This window comes from Sycon ciliatum, chromosome 3, assembly GCF_964019385.1.
Source record: "Sycon ciliatum chromosome 3, ocSycCili1.1, whole genome shotgun sequence".
Classification (NCBI taxonomy): Eukaryota; Metazoa; Porifera; class Calcarea; order Leucosolenida; family Sycettidae; genus Sycon; species Sycon ciliatum.
This window is the reverse complement of record NC_088645.1, coordinates 6,452,352-6,467,351: the sequence shown is the minus strand read 5'-3', so window position 1 is coordinate 6,467,351 and position 15,000 is coordinate 6,452,352. Positions and strand designations below refer to the sequence as shown.

The following is a 15,000-nucleotide window of genomic DNA, read 5'->3' as shown; positions in this document are numbered from 1 at the left end:
ACGTAGGAACCTTGTTCTGTATACAGTACTGCCAGGTGCCGAAGAACGGAGCGCCGAAGAACGGAGTGCCGAAGAACGGCGTGCTGAAGAACGACCAGCCTAGCTTAGACTATAATACGGTGTAGGTTACGAGGCTGACCCCCCCCCCCCTCCCCCCCCCCCCCCCCCCCCCCTATGACTCCACTTTCAGCAGACCACAGAGGCACACTGGTATGTAATCACTTTGACGTGATGTATTCAACCTCTACTATCTCCCATGCAGGCTACGGGCAAAAGTAGTACCTTTTCATCGTGGATCTTTCAATCGTGAATGTCCTGGCTAAGGCGTGACTGTGTTGCTGTGCTATTGTGAATGTCATGGCAACTAGCCGCTGGGAAGTGTTGCGGTGTAGGTTTCTGGTGTTTGGAAGTCTGTGCATGTGTGAAGTCTGTGCATGTGTGGAAGTCTGTGCATGTGTGAAGTCTGTGCATGTGTGGAGTCTGTGCATGTGTGGAAGTCTGTGCATGTGTCATGTGTGAGAGAGTCCGATCTGAAGGGTATTGACAAGGTGGTTGACTTACACAAATTCTTTGTGTGTCTGTGTGTGTGTGTGTGTGTGCACGTGCATGTGTGTGTGTGTGTGTATGTGCACATTTGTGTGTCCATGTGCATGTCCATGTGCGGCATGCGTATGTGTGCGTATGTATATGTGTGTATGCATGCAAATGCGTGTCCACCCCACTATTCTACAGCTGTTCCAGTGCCTGGAGATGCCACTGCAGACGGCCAGTGACCTCATGCAGATCTACTTCCCCAGTGTCTGGTTCACGCTCAGCGAAGGATAAGGCGCTTGCCACGACAACAGCACCCAGCTTTGCTCCGCACCCATACCCGCACGTGATTCTATGAGAGGGAAAAGAGATCACATGATCACACTCATAATCAGTCACGTGATCAGTGTTGACTTGAATCTTGTCACATGACCTACTGGCACGCTACGCACCACTGTGACTCACTCATCACATGCATCGGTCATGTGCGCGTGTGATGCGTCACGTGATGAAAATGGGGGAATACCCGTTTGTCTGCACTGGATTGTGCAGTACAAGACTAGTATTATTGTTATATCCACCACACAGGACCGCACTGACCAGTGACCTCTATCATGGTTTTGTTTATTTCTGGACTGAGTTTTATCCCCCGTGCTTTGTTACTGCAGCTGAGGGCAGGCACATCAGCCAAACAATACGTATACCTATTTTTCTCTCTCTCTTGGAGTTAGCAAGCCCCAGATCTGTGTTGTTGAGATATTCCGGCATTCTTTCCCATGCGCCTTGTCTAGACGGCATGACCACTTTTGTAAAACCACATTTTCTTGCTGTCTGATCACATTCAAATGAAGAAAAATCAATTTCTCTGACTATCCAAGCCCTACCTAGCTGTGCTTGCTATTATTTTTTTTTACGGTTCTTCTATCATTTTATAAATTTTGCTGAAAGTAACAGTCATGAGTGGATGCGTTCGGAAATGTTTGTATCCGGTTTGGTCTGCGCTTGTTACCGTATTGGCACGTCGTGTGCCTATATCCGGGCATAAGCGTACCCTCGCATAATATAAGCCGCAGATGGGCTAGCAGGACTGTCGGAAGCAGTTTTTGATTGGTCCGGTAGTATTGTGGCCTTTCATACTGTTTGTGTATCGAAGTGGTGGATACATAATAATTATGTACTTTTATTATTATAGTTGTGCCCCCCCCCCCCCCCACACACACAGTACTGAACACATTATTGGTAGCCAAAAGGCTGGTCCGGTGATAACCTGACCAACCAATCGGACCTGTTCCAGCAGGCCTGGTTAGTTGTAAGTGAACCGCTGCATCCCGCTACGCTCTGATCGGCCACTATGACAGCATCTTTACAGGGTCTCACGTGCAATTTCCACATTCCATACTGGTAACACAACTTCACAAGCACACGCGCTCTATCTATGTGAGACCAATCGACCTGGCAAACACTTTAAAATATCGCCAGAACTTGCGTATAAGCGCATAATATTATGGGGACAGTCCTACAGGCTCGTCGGCTTGTTGTTGCCTCTACGGTGCATAGCGCAATGTGGGTACATGTCTGGATATCAGTAGTTGGAATGTCCCGATACAGGTACTTTAGAAGTTTTTCACCGGCATTTCGGGGTTCGAATTATCAGGATTAGCGGCAAGGGGCCCACCAGTCAGGGTGTCATAACAGGTTTATACGATTATTCCCTGGTGATGGAATAGGACTCGTCTGGGACTATACTCCTTGTACCAGTCCATATTATTGGAACACAACTTCAAAAACAGGTATTCCATGTTGGAGGAAGTGGAGACTATCCATAATATAAGATACATGTACATGCATGGTAGAAGGCAGCATGGGAAGAATAATAGCCGTGACAAATATTAAATTTTGTCAACACACAGCAGAAACTAAAAAAAAACAACGAAACTCTGCACTGTCAACGAAGGACACTGCCGTCCATGGTCCAGAAAAACAGGCCAGAACCATACTGGCGTGTCTGGAGGGGAGAAGATGGGTCTCAATCAAAATGGCGAATAAAATAAATGTGCGGGAGGGGGAGGGGGGGGGGGGGATGATGACGGAACACCATCACTATCAGCTCAAACAGATCCAGCTTGTTACCACTGCAGTCAAACACACCACTGCAGTGGGGATAACCGGCATGGCAGTGAATCAAGATCATTCGGTACTGGCATGTCTGCACAAGCTCTGCAGCATCGATGACGACAGCTGGGTAAATAGGCCAGGGGGGTTCAAGTCAGGGGTGGCAGTGCAAGACAGGTGTACTGGCAGTCCTCACTTTGCTATTCACAAAACACAGCATCACGTGAGAGCAGGCCGCAGGTGACGGCGCGGAGTCAGTCGATTACCAGCAATGGCAACAATAGCGATGTGGATTCTGCTTTTCAAAGCCAGTCAAGCCACATAAGTTACTCAGCAGCAGCAGCCGTAGGAGCCGATCGGTAATTGTAGGTCTCCAGGGCAAACACTCTATAGTCTATAGTCTATAATAATGGTGCAGTTGCAATGAGAGATGCTGCTTGCCAGCAAGCCAGCACATCTATAGTCAAGCATGGATACAGATATAGTCGTGGCCATCGTGTACATCGATGTTCCACCAATTTCCTTCACAGTACGCTCACAGCCTCAGCGCTGCAACGCGCACACACACACACACACACACACACACACACACACACACACACACACACACACGCATGCACACCACATACACGCACACCACACACACGCCCACAACCACACATAAACACACACACACACCATCTCACTATCCATTTCCAGTGTGTGTGAGTGGGCTGCAGACGAGGAAACTCCCCCTGGACATTCCCTCCAAGGGAATGCGCACACCATGTGCGCACCGATGATATCATCATTCATTTGATGATGTCATACGCATACACACACACACACACACACACTACTTAACTGACCTAGTACAATGACATCATAGGAGGTGGGTCTAGCTGTGATACCAGCGGTAGAAGAAGAACATGAAGAGCAACACCGCCAGCATGCCACCGAACATGATCAGCTTGTCCTGGGAGCTGCGGCGCTCGATGAGTCGCATCACCGTGTTACTCAGGCCCAGTGAGGTCATCACGTCCAGGACCTTGCGCTGCGCGTTCTTCAGTATGGAGCGCTGGTCGCGCAGATTGCTCAGAATGCTCTGTCCCTGGCCGATGAGGTCGTCCAGGCCCTGCGTGCTCGACTGCAGCGAAGTGTTCTCACGCAGTGCGCTGTCCAGCAACAGACTGGTCTCCTGCGAGTTGCGCGTGAACTGCCGCGCCATCAGCTCCTCGCGCTCGTGCGTCTGGCGCTCGTGCGCGGCCAGCCGCCGATGGTGCGACTCGTAGTTGCGCGCCAACGTCTGGTAGTCGAAGCGGATCTGATCCACGCGCGCCTTGCACGTCTGCCGCCGAGCCAGTGGCTCCTTGTTCAGTAGCGTGTCCAGCCGATCGCACATGCTGGCCAGTTGCTCCAGGTCGCGAGGGAAATCCCCGTCGGCTCCGCCACCCGCCTTTCCCGACAGGATGCTACTGTACTGATATTGAAGATGGGTCAACAGTCTAGTGGCACGCTGCAGTGTGTCGTCCATGGCGACAGTAGCAAAAAATTCCAAATTCGGATTGCAAAATAAATATTATACGCCCAACTCCACAACCGGCCTGATTCACTATCTACAGTCGTGGCCAGCTCCGTTGATGCCTACACAGACACACGGACGCAGCTTAGCTATCACTGTCCCAGTCGGCACATCCAGCCCGTCGGTTACTCCATTCAATAGCTGATGCCGATTCCTCCTACAGTACTATGAGCTTGAAATTCAATTCTCCGCAATTACAATCATCAATTCACAACAAATAAAACAGCTGGATAGGCCGAACGTGGAATGGAAGACCGTGCTCCCTACAGTGCTCGGCGTTTTATGGGACCAGAGAAAGACAAGTGTCAAAAAGCTTCACTGACTTCATTCAGCATGAGATTTTCTTTCGATGAGGATGGCAATTATTTTCAAATCAAACAAAGTCGACGTGGCAATATTACAAGGAATGAGTCAGAATTGAAACGGATTTCGCCAACTTTTTGATGTGAAATCATAATACCGAATATTTTGAAACCGTTCCAAAAATCCAAGCCAAAATCTGGCAGGACAGAATGATAGATGCGTATTATTTTTTCGCTAGCCGCTGGCGTTCGAAGAAGATCGAGCGAGGCTGATCGTATGCAAGAAGGAGGACAGTTTGAAAAGAAACTTTTCTTCCTCTCTACTTTCTGGCTCGCAGCTAGAGCAGGAGGTGTTCTTTGCGTGATCCTCAATCGCCTGGCGAGGAAGCCACGGTGAGGGCCATTTGCATGCGCTTGGTGTTGGACAAGGAAGGTCAAATTTCTGAGTTGGTCTGGGGGTCTCGGTTGTGTAAATCGCCGCCAAGATGCCGTTCTTATGGCACTACGCCCTAAAGGTGGGAAATTTCCACTTGGAGACGATGAAGAGGTTCGGATACCACCACGAGTACTACCTGCACAAGTACAAGCCTAATCCGTTCTGGTCTGCGGAGGAGAACCATCGCTTTCGCCACCTGGGTAACCTAGAGCGATTCGGGAAGTGGCGGCCACCTGGAACCTTCAAAAGTCAAATGAGCTGGACTAGCTACGGCACGGTCTTCCATGACAAGGAGCGGTTCCAGTACGAAAACCGTCCGTCGCCAAAGGACACGATTCGCAGCGTGGAAGAGTTTCGGTGGAAGGCGACCAACTCGTTCCGACCGTACAACCAGCTCATGTATGGACTGGGAGCTGGCGTTGCTGTGTACACCGTGTACTTCGTCTGTAAGAAAATGTTGACCAGCGGTAAGAAATCGAGCGACGACCCTGAACACCACCATTGAACAGAGTGAAAACGAGCACATGCCATGCAGATAAACTATCCGAGTTGTTCTAGGACGGGGGTTGCGAGGGCGGTGGCAATGCGAGGGCGGTGGCAATGCGAGACCGTTGCAGTTAGCATGCACGCGCACGCACACGTGCGTTAGTATGTGTGTTTGTGTGTGTGTGTGTGTGTATGTGTGTGTTTGTGTGTGTGTGTGTGTGTGTGTGTGTGTGTGTGTGTGTGTGTGTGTGTGTGTGTGTGTGTGTGTGTGTGTGTGCAAGGCCTCGGCTCGCAGTCGCGGACGTGTGTGCGTGAATGCTCTATGAATGAGCGCTGCCAAGACCAGTGACAGTGAGCAGCCACCACGCTGTTTCAAATTTAGAAACGGCACGTTTTATTGTTGCCAATTTGTGAAAATGACTGGTAGTATTTTAGAACGCTTTCCAAGGGCCGCCGGTTAGTAGTCTGGGGACGCCGATGTGTAATGCTATTCTAGCTTGCCGATGCAGTGCTCTGTATGTATGTTGACTCTGTGTCACCCAGTGCCTGATCATCTGCTGCGTGTTGACATTAATCTATCTCTGCTTGTACTATTTATGCCGCCTTTCCCTATTGCAGGAGCGATTTTTTGGAAATTTAAAAATGTTTTTTCCCATTCCAGTTTCTAGTTGTCCTGTACATAAGACTGACTACATTTAAGTGGGGATATCCCTGGATGTAGTGCAGATATTCCATTTCTGGGCTGTTAGGAACATGGCTTTGTGCTCTGATTTCTAATCAGCTGTTTCAAGCAGCACTCTCACGGTAGTTTGCAGTGCATCCATTGGTCGGATCACTTCAAGCGGCTTGCACAGTGACCGTAGTTGCTTCTGTGTATGGTGTGTGTGTGTGTGTGTGTGTGTGTGTGTGTGTGTGTGTGTGTGTGTGTGTGTGCACGTGTTAAATGGATTCTGCATGAGTCTATGATCCCAGGCCAATGCCGGTTTTGGATTCTAGTGCCGTGTGGGTGAATGCAATGTGCCCATTGACATTTGCTGCTGCTTCAGTGCCCGAGTAGCGTAGCTGGGCCGGGTAGGGTTAGCGGGCAACGAGATCGTTTGTTCCCGGGGCACAGCAGCTATTACGCATTGGCAATCCGGCACTGTCCGCCGTGTCGGATTCAGGTATTTTCTTGTGCTTGGCAGAATCGGGACCGGGTACTCAGGGGACTGTGTATACGCAGCAGCGGAATCATGTCCAGTGGCCAGATCATGATTAGATTGGCGCTCGCCATACAGTATGCTGAGTGATTCCGTCTTGCCGCTGATGTACGGTTATGCGGCTGGGTAATAATAGCAACAGTGCGGCGAATGGTGTTCTGTTTGAAGATCTTGGCAGGCTGCAGCCAGCAAGGTGGCATGATGTCATGTCATCATCTCAAGTCCGCCATGAGAACACATTATTCTTTTCTTGAATACCACTCCTTGACAAAAATGGCAAACATTGAAGTGAATGTTACTTCAAGAGAGGTTATGGTGGATGGAAAGTAGAACACTCCGAACTGCTGATAGATAATGCATGACTGATGAAGGTGGTTGGACGCGTTTAAAAAAAGGTGCAAATTTTGGAACAAAACCTGATGTTTTTTTGCGAAGTCGGCGCTGAGTCGCTGACTCTAGTTGTAGAGTAGTAAAATACCTACTGTAAAACGACAAACTTTCGCGGCGGCTAAATTTAGCGTTTTGGCAAACTGGACCAGTTAGCGGTGATTAATTTTAGCGATTTTTACCTTCCACTGAAAATCTTCAAGAATTTTATTTTACGAAGTCTCTCGTGTGATGGGACGCAGAGCTAGCTCACGAAGAATGAGAGAAAAAATCAAAGAATGAAAGAATGAATCAAGGAATCAAAGATAATCACAAGGTGAGTACTAGTACTGCAAGAAAGGATGGCGTTTTCGAAGAGGGATCATCGGAAGGCTTTCTCTTCGAACTGCTGAGCCACTGCGATACTACTGGCGATAAAATTCAGAAGACTTCTTCGAGCAGTACAACACTAAAATCTACGCAACAGCAAGCTGGCCAAACACTCCAACAAGTTGAACAACACTCTCCACAACACTGAGACATTCTCCAGTCGATCGTTTTATTCTCTTCTATCAGTCCGTGCGCCAGGCCACTGAGTGGGCCGTTTTCATTTTCCTGGGTCCGATCCCGCGGGAAAAAGTCTGCACAAAACTGTGTTGGTGAAGATGACGACGACAATGGCAGTTGGGGGAGAAATTTGGCAATTGTTTTGGCCTTTCTCGCGGCCTGTCTTCGCTCCTTTGCCTTTGCAGCAATGGAAGATGATGAGTTCAATGTTGTGCTTTGACGCCGAGTAGAAAATTTGAATCGCAAACGCCATCTTGGGCTTTATTTATGGAAAAAACTGCTCTCCACGATTTGCTGGTTTCGCCGACTGGCATCGAGAAGTAGACGAGCTGAGCTTTCCAAGAGCTGCGGACACCAAGCTCTCATGGCGGATCTTAGTAAGTACATATTGTTGTGTAGTGAGATGATAATGGTTTGAGCATTCCTGCCTGGAATAACCGATGGCACTAAGTGGAATCTCAAAATTGTTTTTTAGTATTTTTACGAGCAGAAGTGTTGCCTTGTTGAAAATAGCACAACAAGAAGAAAGAAGCATCCAAAGGAATACGATGTCATAAATAAATGTGTTCTCTTCCCGTTTAGTTTGTCTGTGCTTAGGATGGTACTGTTGAGGAATCCGAAAGTGCGAAATTTGTATGTCTTGACACTCTGTATATTGTAAAATTTGCATGACATTTTAGTGGGTATGGACTTGTAGTTGTATTCTCTTGAGATGTACCCTCGTTGCTGCTGCTGCATGGCTGCGGATGGACATGCTGGCCTTAATTGCCATCAAAGCTTCTCTTGGTGTCATTGTAATAATATATTCTCTGTCGATATTATCGATTAAAACGAACCGAATGCTGTCTCGTTTCATGTACGCCGCTGACGCAGCTCCACTGCATTCATATTTTGGTGGCTGAACCAAGAGTCCATAGCCCCAAGAGCATGCAACTTTGCACGAGGCGTCTGAAGGGGCTTGCTGCCCACATTATGTAGCGACAAACTGGGGTACCGGCTGGGGCAGTGCGCAACGATCTGCTGTGGTTTTCAGATTGAAAGCGCGCTTTTTCTCATAAGAGCCTTATGAAGGTTTGTGTGCATGGTGTATCGCATGCAGACACTGCCTCGAACCTGCTGCGTTTCTGTGTGTAACCGATCCACCAGGGGTTAATCCGGGTTACGTCCTCTTGGCAGAACTACCGGCAGTGATGCCCAGCCATGCCAACATTCTAAAGCGCGATGCATGATATCACTTCTGCAACGCGATGCGCGACGATGCGATTGAGAAATTTTTCTGCAAATTATTGCAGTGAGTGCTGCTTCACTGGAACCAAAATATGGTTCAAGTGAAGCAGCACCCACTGTAATTATACTAATAGGGACAACCAAATCCACTTCCATGGAGTTCAGTGTATTATCTGTAGTGCTGAAACGATTATATCGATAACTCGTTACTTACTCGATAAGAAATAGATCGAACGGTTATTTCGATTTTATCGGCTAAACGAGTAGAATGTTACTTACGCTCGGTACGGGATTTCCCCGCCTTTTGGGGGTCGCACAAAGCGTCTTTGAACTGACTACAGCTGTACTAGTACTTTTCTTTAATACAGCATGCAGGACGGGCTGGTTCAGTACGTGTCATCACTAGCTAGCTGCAGACGCTGGAGTTCCCTCCACGTGCGAGTAGTCTTGCGCTAAAGACAGTAAAGTGGTACATGGTCTTCAGTTTCGTGTTTTCCGTTCTGTCGACGGTTCCCGAACCAGTTTGCTCGACGACTAGCTAGGCCTGGCGTCTGGGCCTCTTTTGAGCATAGACAGGAAAAGCAACTAGTTACTTGTTGGCGCGCCTCAAGTCAGCTCATTATTATTATTATTATTATTATATATATTTTGAGGATTTCCCAAAGACGTAGTCTAAATTGAAGGGAGTTCCACATCCATCGAAATCTGCCAATCTGCACCCCTGGCCGCCTTCTCCGACTTCATCGTCAAAGTCAGCGAAGTCACAGGCGAAGGGCACCATCAGCTCCTGGGTTGCAACCAGTGCGTTGCCTCTGTCTTGTCTGTGTTCGTCTGGTCAGTCCGAGCAGCTGACGGACTTGTTGTGGGATCATCGGATCTATGCGCCCGCTATCCGTCGTTGGCAATGTTGGACTCGTAATTTTTTTGAAATTCACAGAACGTAGAGAGTCTACACGTACTGATGTAGTCACAATAATACTCGTTTAGCCGATAAGCCGATCGTTATGGTATCAGCTAAGCCACTAAGGAAAAAACGTAATCGTTTCAGCACTAATTATCTGTATAACATTGGAAAAGTGTAGTATATAAAGAGCGGAGCACTTTTTCCATTGAATTACCTTCTGTGTTTCATGCATTATTCCTACTGTCGTTAAAATGCTGCCTTATCTTGTGCGATCTGTGTGTCTTCTCAGGTAGATCGTGCTCCAACGCGTCTTGGCATTGTGTGAGAACAGCACGAAGAGGACCTTGGGTATTAACGCGTCTTGGCATTGTGTGAGAACAGCACGAAGAGGACCTCTTGGGTATTGCAGCCTTTCCGCAGAAGGGGAATGACTCGCTTCTTTGTGCTAGTGTGCAAACATCCATGTGTTCTCCCAGTATTGCTGTTAGCTCAGCCAGAGGATTATCGCAGATCTGAGTGTGACAAGCGATCAGCTGTAATAGCTTTGTTGTGAATGCTTGCACTGCTGTCAACTATTATCTATTCTAGCTGTGCCTCGTAGCACTTCTTGCAAAAGACATCATTCTATGCTATTGTCATGTTCTTACTCCTTGGAACTGCTGAGACCGTTTCATAGTGGGAACACTTCATCTGTGCCTGTTTGTCCATAACTGTCTTACATGTGCTGCAATGCCGCCTATATTGGCTCGGCGTGCACTAATGAGCTTGTCCGCTACGTTCCGTTTCATACACTTCTGTAGTAACGGAATGAAGATTCTCATTGACACTCCTTTACACAGCCAGCGTATGTGGATATTAGTCTGTAGGTGGCTGCAATTTGTGTTTTTGTCTTTCGCCGTTCACTATTTTACCAAAATATTCCAATATTTTGCATTTGTTGGATGTGTGCACTGGTGTCCAGACGAGTTTCTTGGCATAACTCGCAGACAGGAATGCATACACGCCCAGGGTGTAGCTGAGTGGCATTATTACACCGTCCTGATGTGTTCATTGTGAGTGCTACATGTTTCCAGCTGTCCTCCATATACATGTAAATAGCGAGAAAAACAGAGGTTAGAAAATTGGTCGTTGTGGTGTTATTTGGTCTTGGACACCGGCGAGAGACCACATACTAAAAGACTAAGGCTTGTTCTTCTGGATGTTGTAGTGGGTGTTACTACGCGTGCCTGGAATACTTGACGGCACTAAGCTAAAGTCCTGCGTAAAGAAAAATTCAAATTTCGACAGTCGGAGAAGACGTGATGCTGCATGGGACAGAAGCACCCCGCGAGAAAACGTTCGAAACTGAGGATACAAGTTTGCCTTATCCGGCGATGGACGGCGTGTCAGGTCTGAACTCGAACGAAAAAGGGCCTTGTAAGGCCCACCTTGCAATGACTAGAAACTAACAATTCTCGAGAAATAGCTCAAAAAGTTCAAAGTCCACTGACTCTGGAAAATAAAAAACACGGATAGAGTGCGATATTTTGAATCTGGCGCACGGACTGCTATAATTCTGTTCAAGTCGCCGTACTCCAACGACAACTAGGAAGACTAGTGTTGGTACGTAACTTTCAACAGCTGCGCGCTTTGGACTGTAGCCGTGCAAGCATCGATCAGCCCTAGTCCAGAGTCTGTGCAGTGCATGTACAGACAGTGCACGATCGATCATCGACGCATCGCGGCATAGTACATGATTGTACAAATTTCTTATTCGCGTGTCAAACTTTCGCGATTCGGCCCTAGGCCCTGCTCGCGAAAGTCGCGAAAGTTAATCGCTCGCGAAAGTTTGTCGTTTTACAGTACTCCCGTCAAGGCTTTGTTCCAGCTCGTTGTACATTAAATTTTCATTTTTCTTCATTTTCTGCAGCGAAGTCAAAGATAGGAGAAACAGAAGACGAAATGGCGAATGGTGGGTGCTTGCTGCTGCCTTCCTGTACCTCCTTCTTGGGAACTCATGCACCATGGATGTTTTGGTATTGCCCGTTGTGAATGCAGTGTATTCGTTCGACGGGCTTGTGATATTCGGCCTGCTCTTCATTTGTTCCTGTGCCTACCTACGCGGTGTGCCTCGCATCAAACAATGGCTCTTCTCTGAGAAGCGGGGCATGCTAGGGCCCTTCTACAAAGGTTAGCGTTGACTTGGTCACTTGTCTAAAGTACAGAAGTTGAATAAAATTAGCAGCGCCAGGAGGATCTCATGTTTTCGCCGGGTGTATTATTATTATTTTTTGAATTTCATAATTTGAGAATTGTATTCCGAGAACGAGTCGACGGGACTGGGGCTGGGGATAAGTTGGGTATAGATTAGTTGTACCAAATTCAAATATCTGTATTGAAGGCAGGCATTGCGTTTCCATCGTGTCGTTTTTGTTGCCCGTAGAGTTCACGAGATCTAGGTCAGCAGGAAGTGTTAACAAATTCAGGAAAGGCACACAAAGGAATTTCTGCCTTTCCTGAAATTCTTTTCATGTGGGCCCATAAGTTGGCCTAGCTCCCATTGTTCCCGCAGGCAACACACATGACTCGATGGAAATCCTTTTGTGATGTACCGTACTTTCCAGAGCATAAGCCGCACCCAGATTTTTGTCACGAACGACTGACATCCATCCTTGTATCACCATTCATCAATTTTGACCATTGTAGTATAACCCGCACTTTTTTTTAAAACGAGTGCTTAAAATGGGGCTTTTACTCTGGAAAATAGGGTAGTTTAGCTTCCCAAATTGCTGGTTCACATTGGGCGGGTCGTAATGAGCGACGGCAGGAGTACGCGAAACTACACTTGCACTCGGTGAAATCCAACCCGGAGTGCATATTTGGCGGCGTCAACTTGCACGGTCCTTGACGTCCTGGAAGTGGCACGAATGCGGCGGTACATACGCATGTACACATACAATGACGTAGTCGGAACTGGTCCAAGACTCCAGCTTTGCACTTTGGGTGGGATTTCGCCGAGCGCAACTGTAAATCCATGATACGGTTAACCACACATGTGTATAGGCGAAACCAAGAACACGTCAACCAGAGTATGCAGCCAGTGTTGGTAGGGGAAGGCACAATTCACTAGCTACCTTACTTTTCATGATTCATTGTTAGCGACGCTCCACGACTACATTTGCGCGGCGCTACACCAACTCAACCCTAGACATAAGTTTTTACAGTGCGACGTTGACGTTGAATAGCGATGTAAACGACATGGATTGTGCTCTTCTGAATCCGGTGTACTCGCAGTTACGACATGGATTGTGCTCTTCTGAATCCGGTGTACGCGCAGTTTCACATTCTTTTTCATATGCTCTTGGTGATTTGAGCTAAATTTGGGTCAGCATGCCGACTCGGAAGAAGTGATCAGTTGTATACGTGTATTGTTTCAGGATGAGTTTGTACACTTCTTGCTGATTCTCGTTGAAAGCAAATAGGTCTTGAGCTAGCAGCCACAAGTCAAGTTGCACTGCTATTCGCTGCACTCAAAAAGTTTTATGCAACTGGAATGAGAAAAGAAAGTGGAGGAGAGTGAATAGCAAGACAGCTTGAGTTATGGCCGTTAGCTCAAGACCTTATTGCTTACCGCATGCTCTTTGGCAGTCTTTGCACATGTCAGCAATTTCCATTCCCACAAGACTCTACTACAGTGCTGACAACTGAAATCCGACCCCCTGAGCGGTGCGCTCACATCGCAAAGAATGTGTACCCACCGCTCGGGGGTCGGATTTCAGTTGCCAGCACTGTATAATGCATTACACATATAAAACCCGCTTTGGGAGCGGTTTCAGAAAAACGTATGCTGGTGTAGTGCGTGCATGGATTACCCCGTCGTAAAAGTGTGAAATTAGTACTGGTTAATCACACGTACGTTGTTGAACTTTGCCACCGAGGTAATGGATTACGTCATCCGAATGCACCAGTAGCACGAGGACTACGTCGTCAACACACCACACGTACGTACACACACACACACACACACACACACACACACACACACACACACACACACACACACACACACACACACACACACACACACACACACATGAGGATGGCTGCGGTCCGCGCAGTGCACGTGCAAACTCATGCACGTAATGAAATAAATCGCCCGATGCGGCCACGATCACCCCAGCCAAAGTCTGGAAGACGAGACTGCGCGACAACCAAAGCGAGCACCACAACTGAGATACACCTGAACCTATAGTGTGCGTGTCAGTGCACATTCGCCACTGCCACTGCCACCACAGGTTGCACACGGCATATCACCCACATCTGCCCATGATATGAATGGGTGGGCGAAACCATAGGCCCGCCTGCCCACCTCCGCCGTCTCCTCCTCCCCCCACGACTTTGCTGGTGCTGGTGTCCTCCTGGTGCGTGGTGCGGTGCACCGCCGTGCTCCTGCCGGAACAGGTCGCCTTCTTCCAACTGCCGCCGCTGCTGCTGCTTCTGCTGCCGCTCCTCCTGCCGCCCCTCTTCCCTCTCGTGCCATTGTCGCTTTGCTTCTAACGCTTGCTGCCGTCGCTCTTGTACCTGTAGCTAACGTTTTTCCGCTTCAGCCCGGCCCCGCTCCTGCGACTCGCGCCACAGCTGCTGCGACTCTTTTTCCTGCTGTTGTGCTTGCTGCCGCCGCTTCTCCTCCTCCTCTTGCCGCTGCTCTTGCTGAGCCTGGCGGGGGGGGGGATTATTGGCGGAGGTGTACATGGGGCATCACTCCCGTCCGGTGACCACTCAAACAGCCGCTCCGCATCAGCGGCCGACATATCCAGCGCCTTCAGGCACCCAATTGCCGTTTCTGTGTCTGTAGATCAGCAAGCACAAGAAACCAGTACACATTCAATTAGCAACGGATTGCATGGGATGCTGAGAGGATTCCCACCAACCACCCATCCTCACTACTGCAGCAGGAGGACACAGTGCGTTACCTCAGCATCAACCAGCAAGTCGCTGGGAGCGAGAATACCTCAGCATCAACCAGCAAGTCGCTGGGAGCGAGAATAGTGGTATCTTGTTGTACTACAACCGATACCGCGCACACATGTCAAGTAATGACACACAGCGTCATTCATTCATAGTATGCAAGACATACATTCGTATGATCAACAATACTCTCGTTCAACGACACTACACTGTCGTTCGCATTCCACACATCACCATGGCGGCGCACCCGATAGACCATGAGAAAGGAACTAACCACAGCAGCAGAAACTCACCGGGAAGACGACGGAGGCTTGTCTGCCGACCAATGAGACGATCCAAAAAGCGGTCCGCGAGCAGAGCAG

At 48.4% G+C, this 15,000-nt stretch overlaps 2 protein-coding genes across 3 annotated transcripts in view; one reads left to right on the top strand and one right to left on the bottom strand.

Moving 5' to 3' along the window:
• The window catches only part of LOC135811280 (suppressor of tumorigenicity 7 protein homolog), a 23,962-nt gene extending 22,436 nt beyond the window's left edge, over window positions 1-1,526 (top strand). For both annotated transcript variants that reach the window (XM_065324495.1, XM_065324496.1), the window contains exon 18: window positions 733-1,526. In XM_065324495.1, the coding sequence (XP_065180567.1) occupies window positions 733-825 (93 nt within the window). In that variant the 3' untranslated portion in view covers window positions 826-1,526. The remainder of the gene's footprint in view (window positions 1-732) is intronic.
• A 751-nt stretch (window positions 1,527-2,277) lies between these two features.
• LOC135811279 (Golgi SNAP receptor complex member 2-like) lies at window positions 2,278-4,581 on the bottom strand. Its single transcript, XM_065324494.1, has one exon. The coding sequence runs from the start codon at window positions 4,154-4,156 to the stop codon at window positions 3,521-3,523; it is 636 nt and encodes a 211-aa protein (XP_065180566.1). The 5' UTR covers window positions 4,157-4,581; the 3' UTR covers window positions 2,278-3,520.
• Window positions 4,582-15,000: the final 10,419 nt, after the last annotated feature.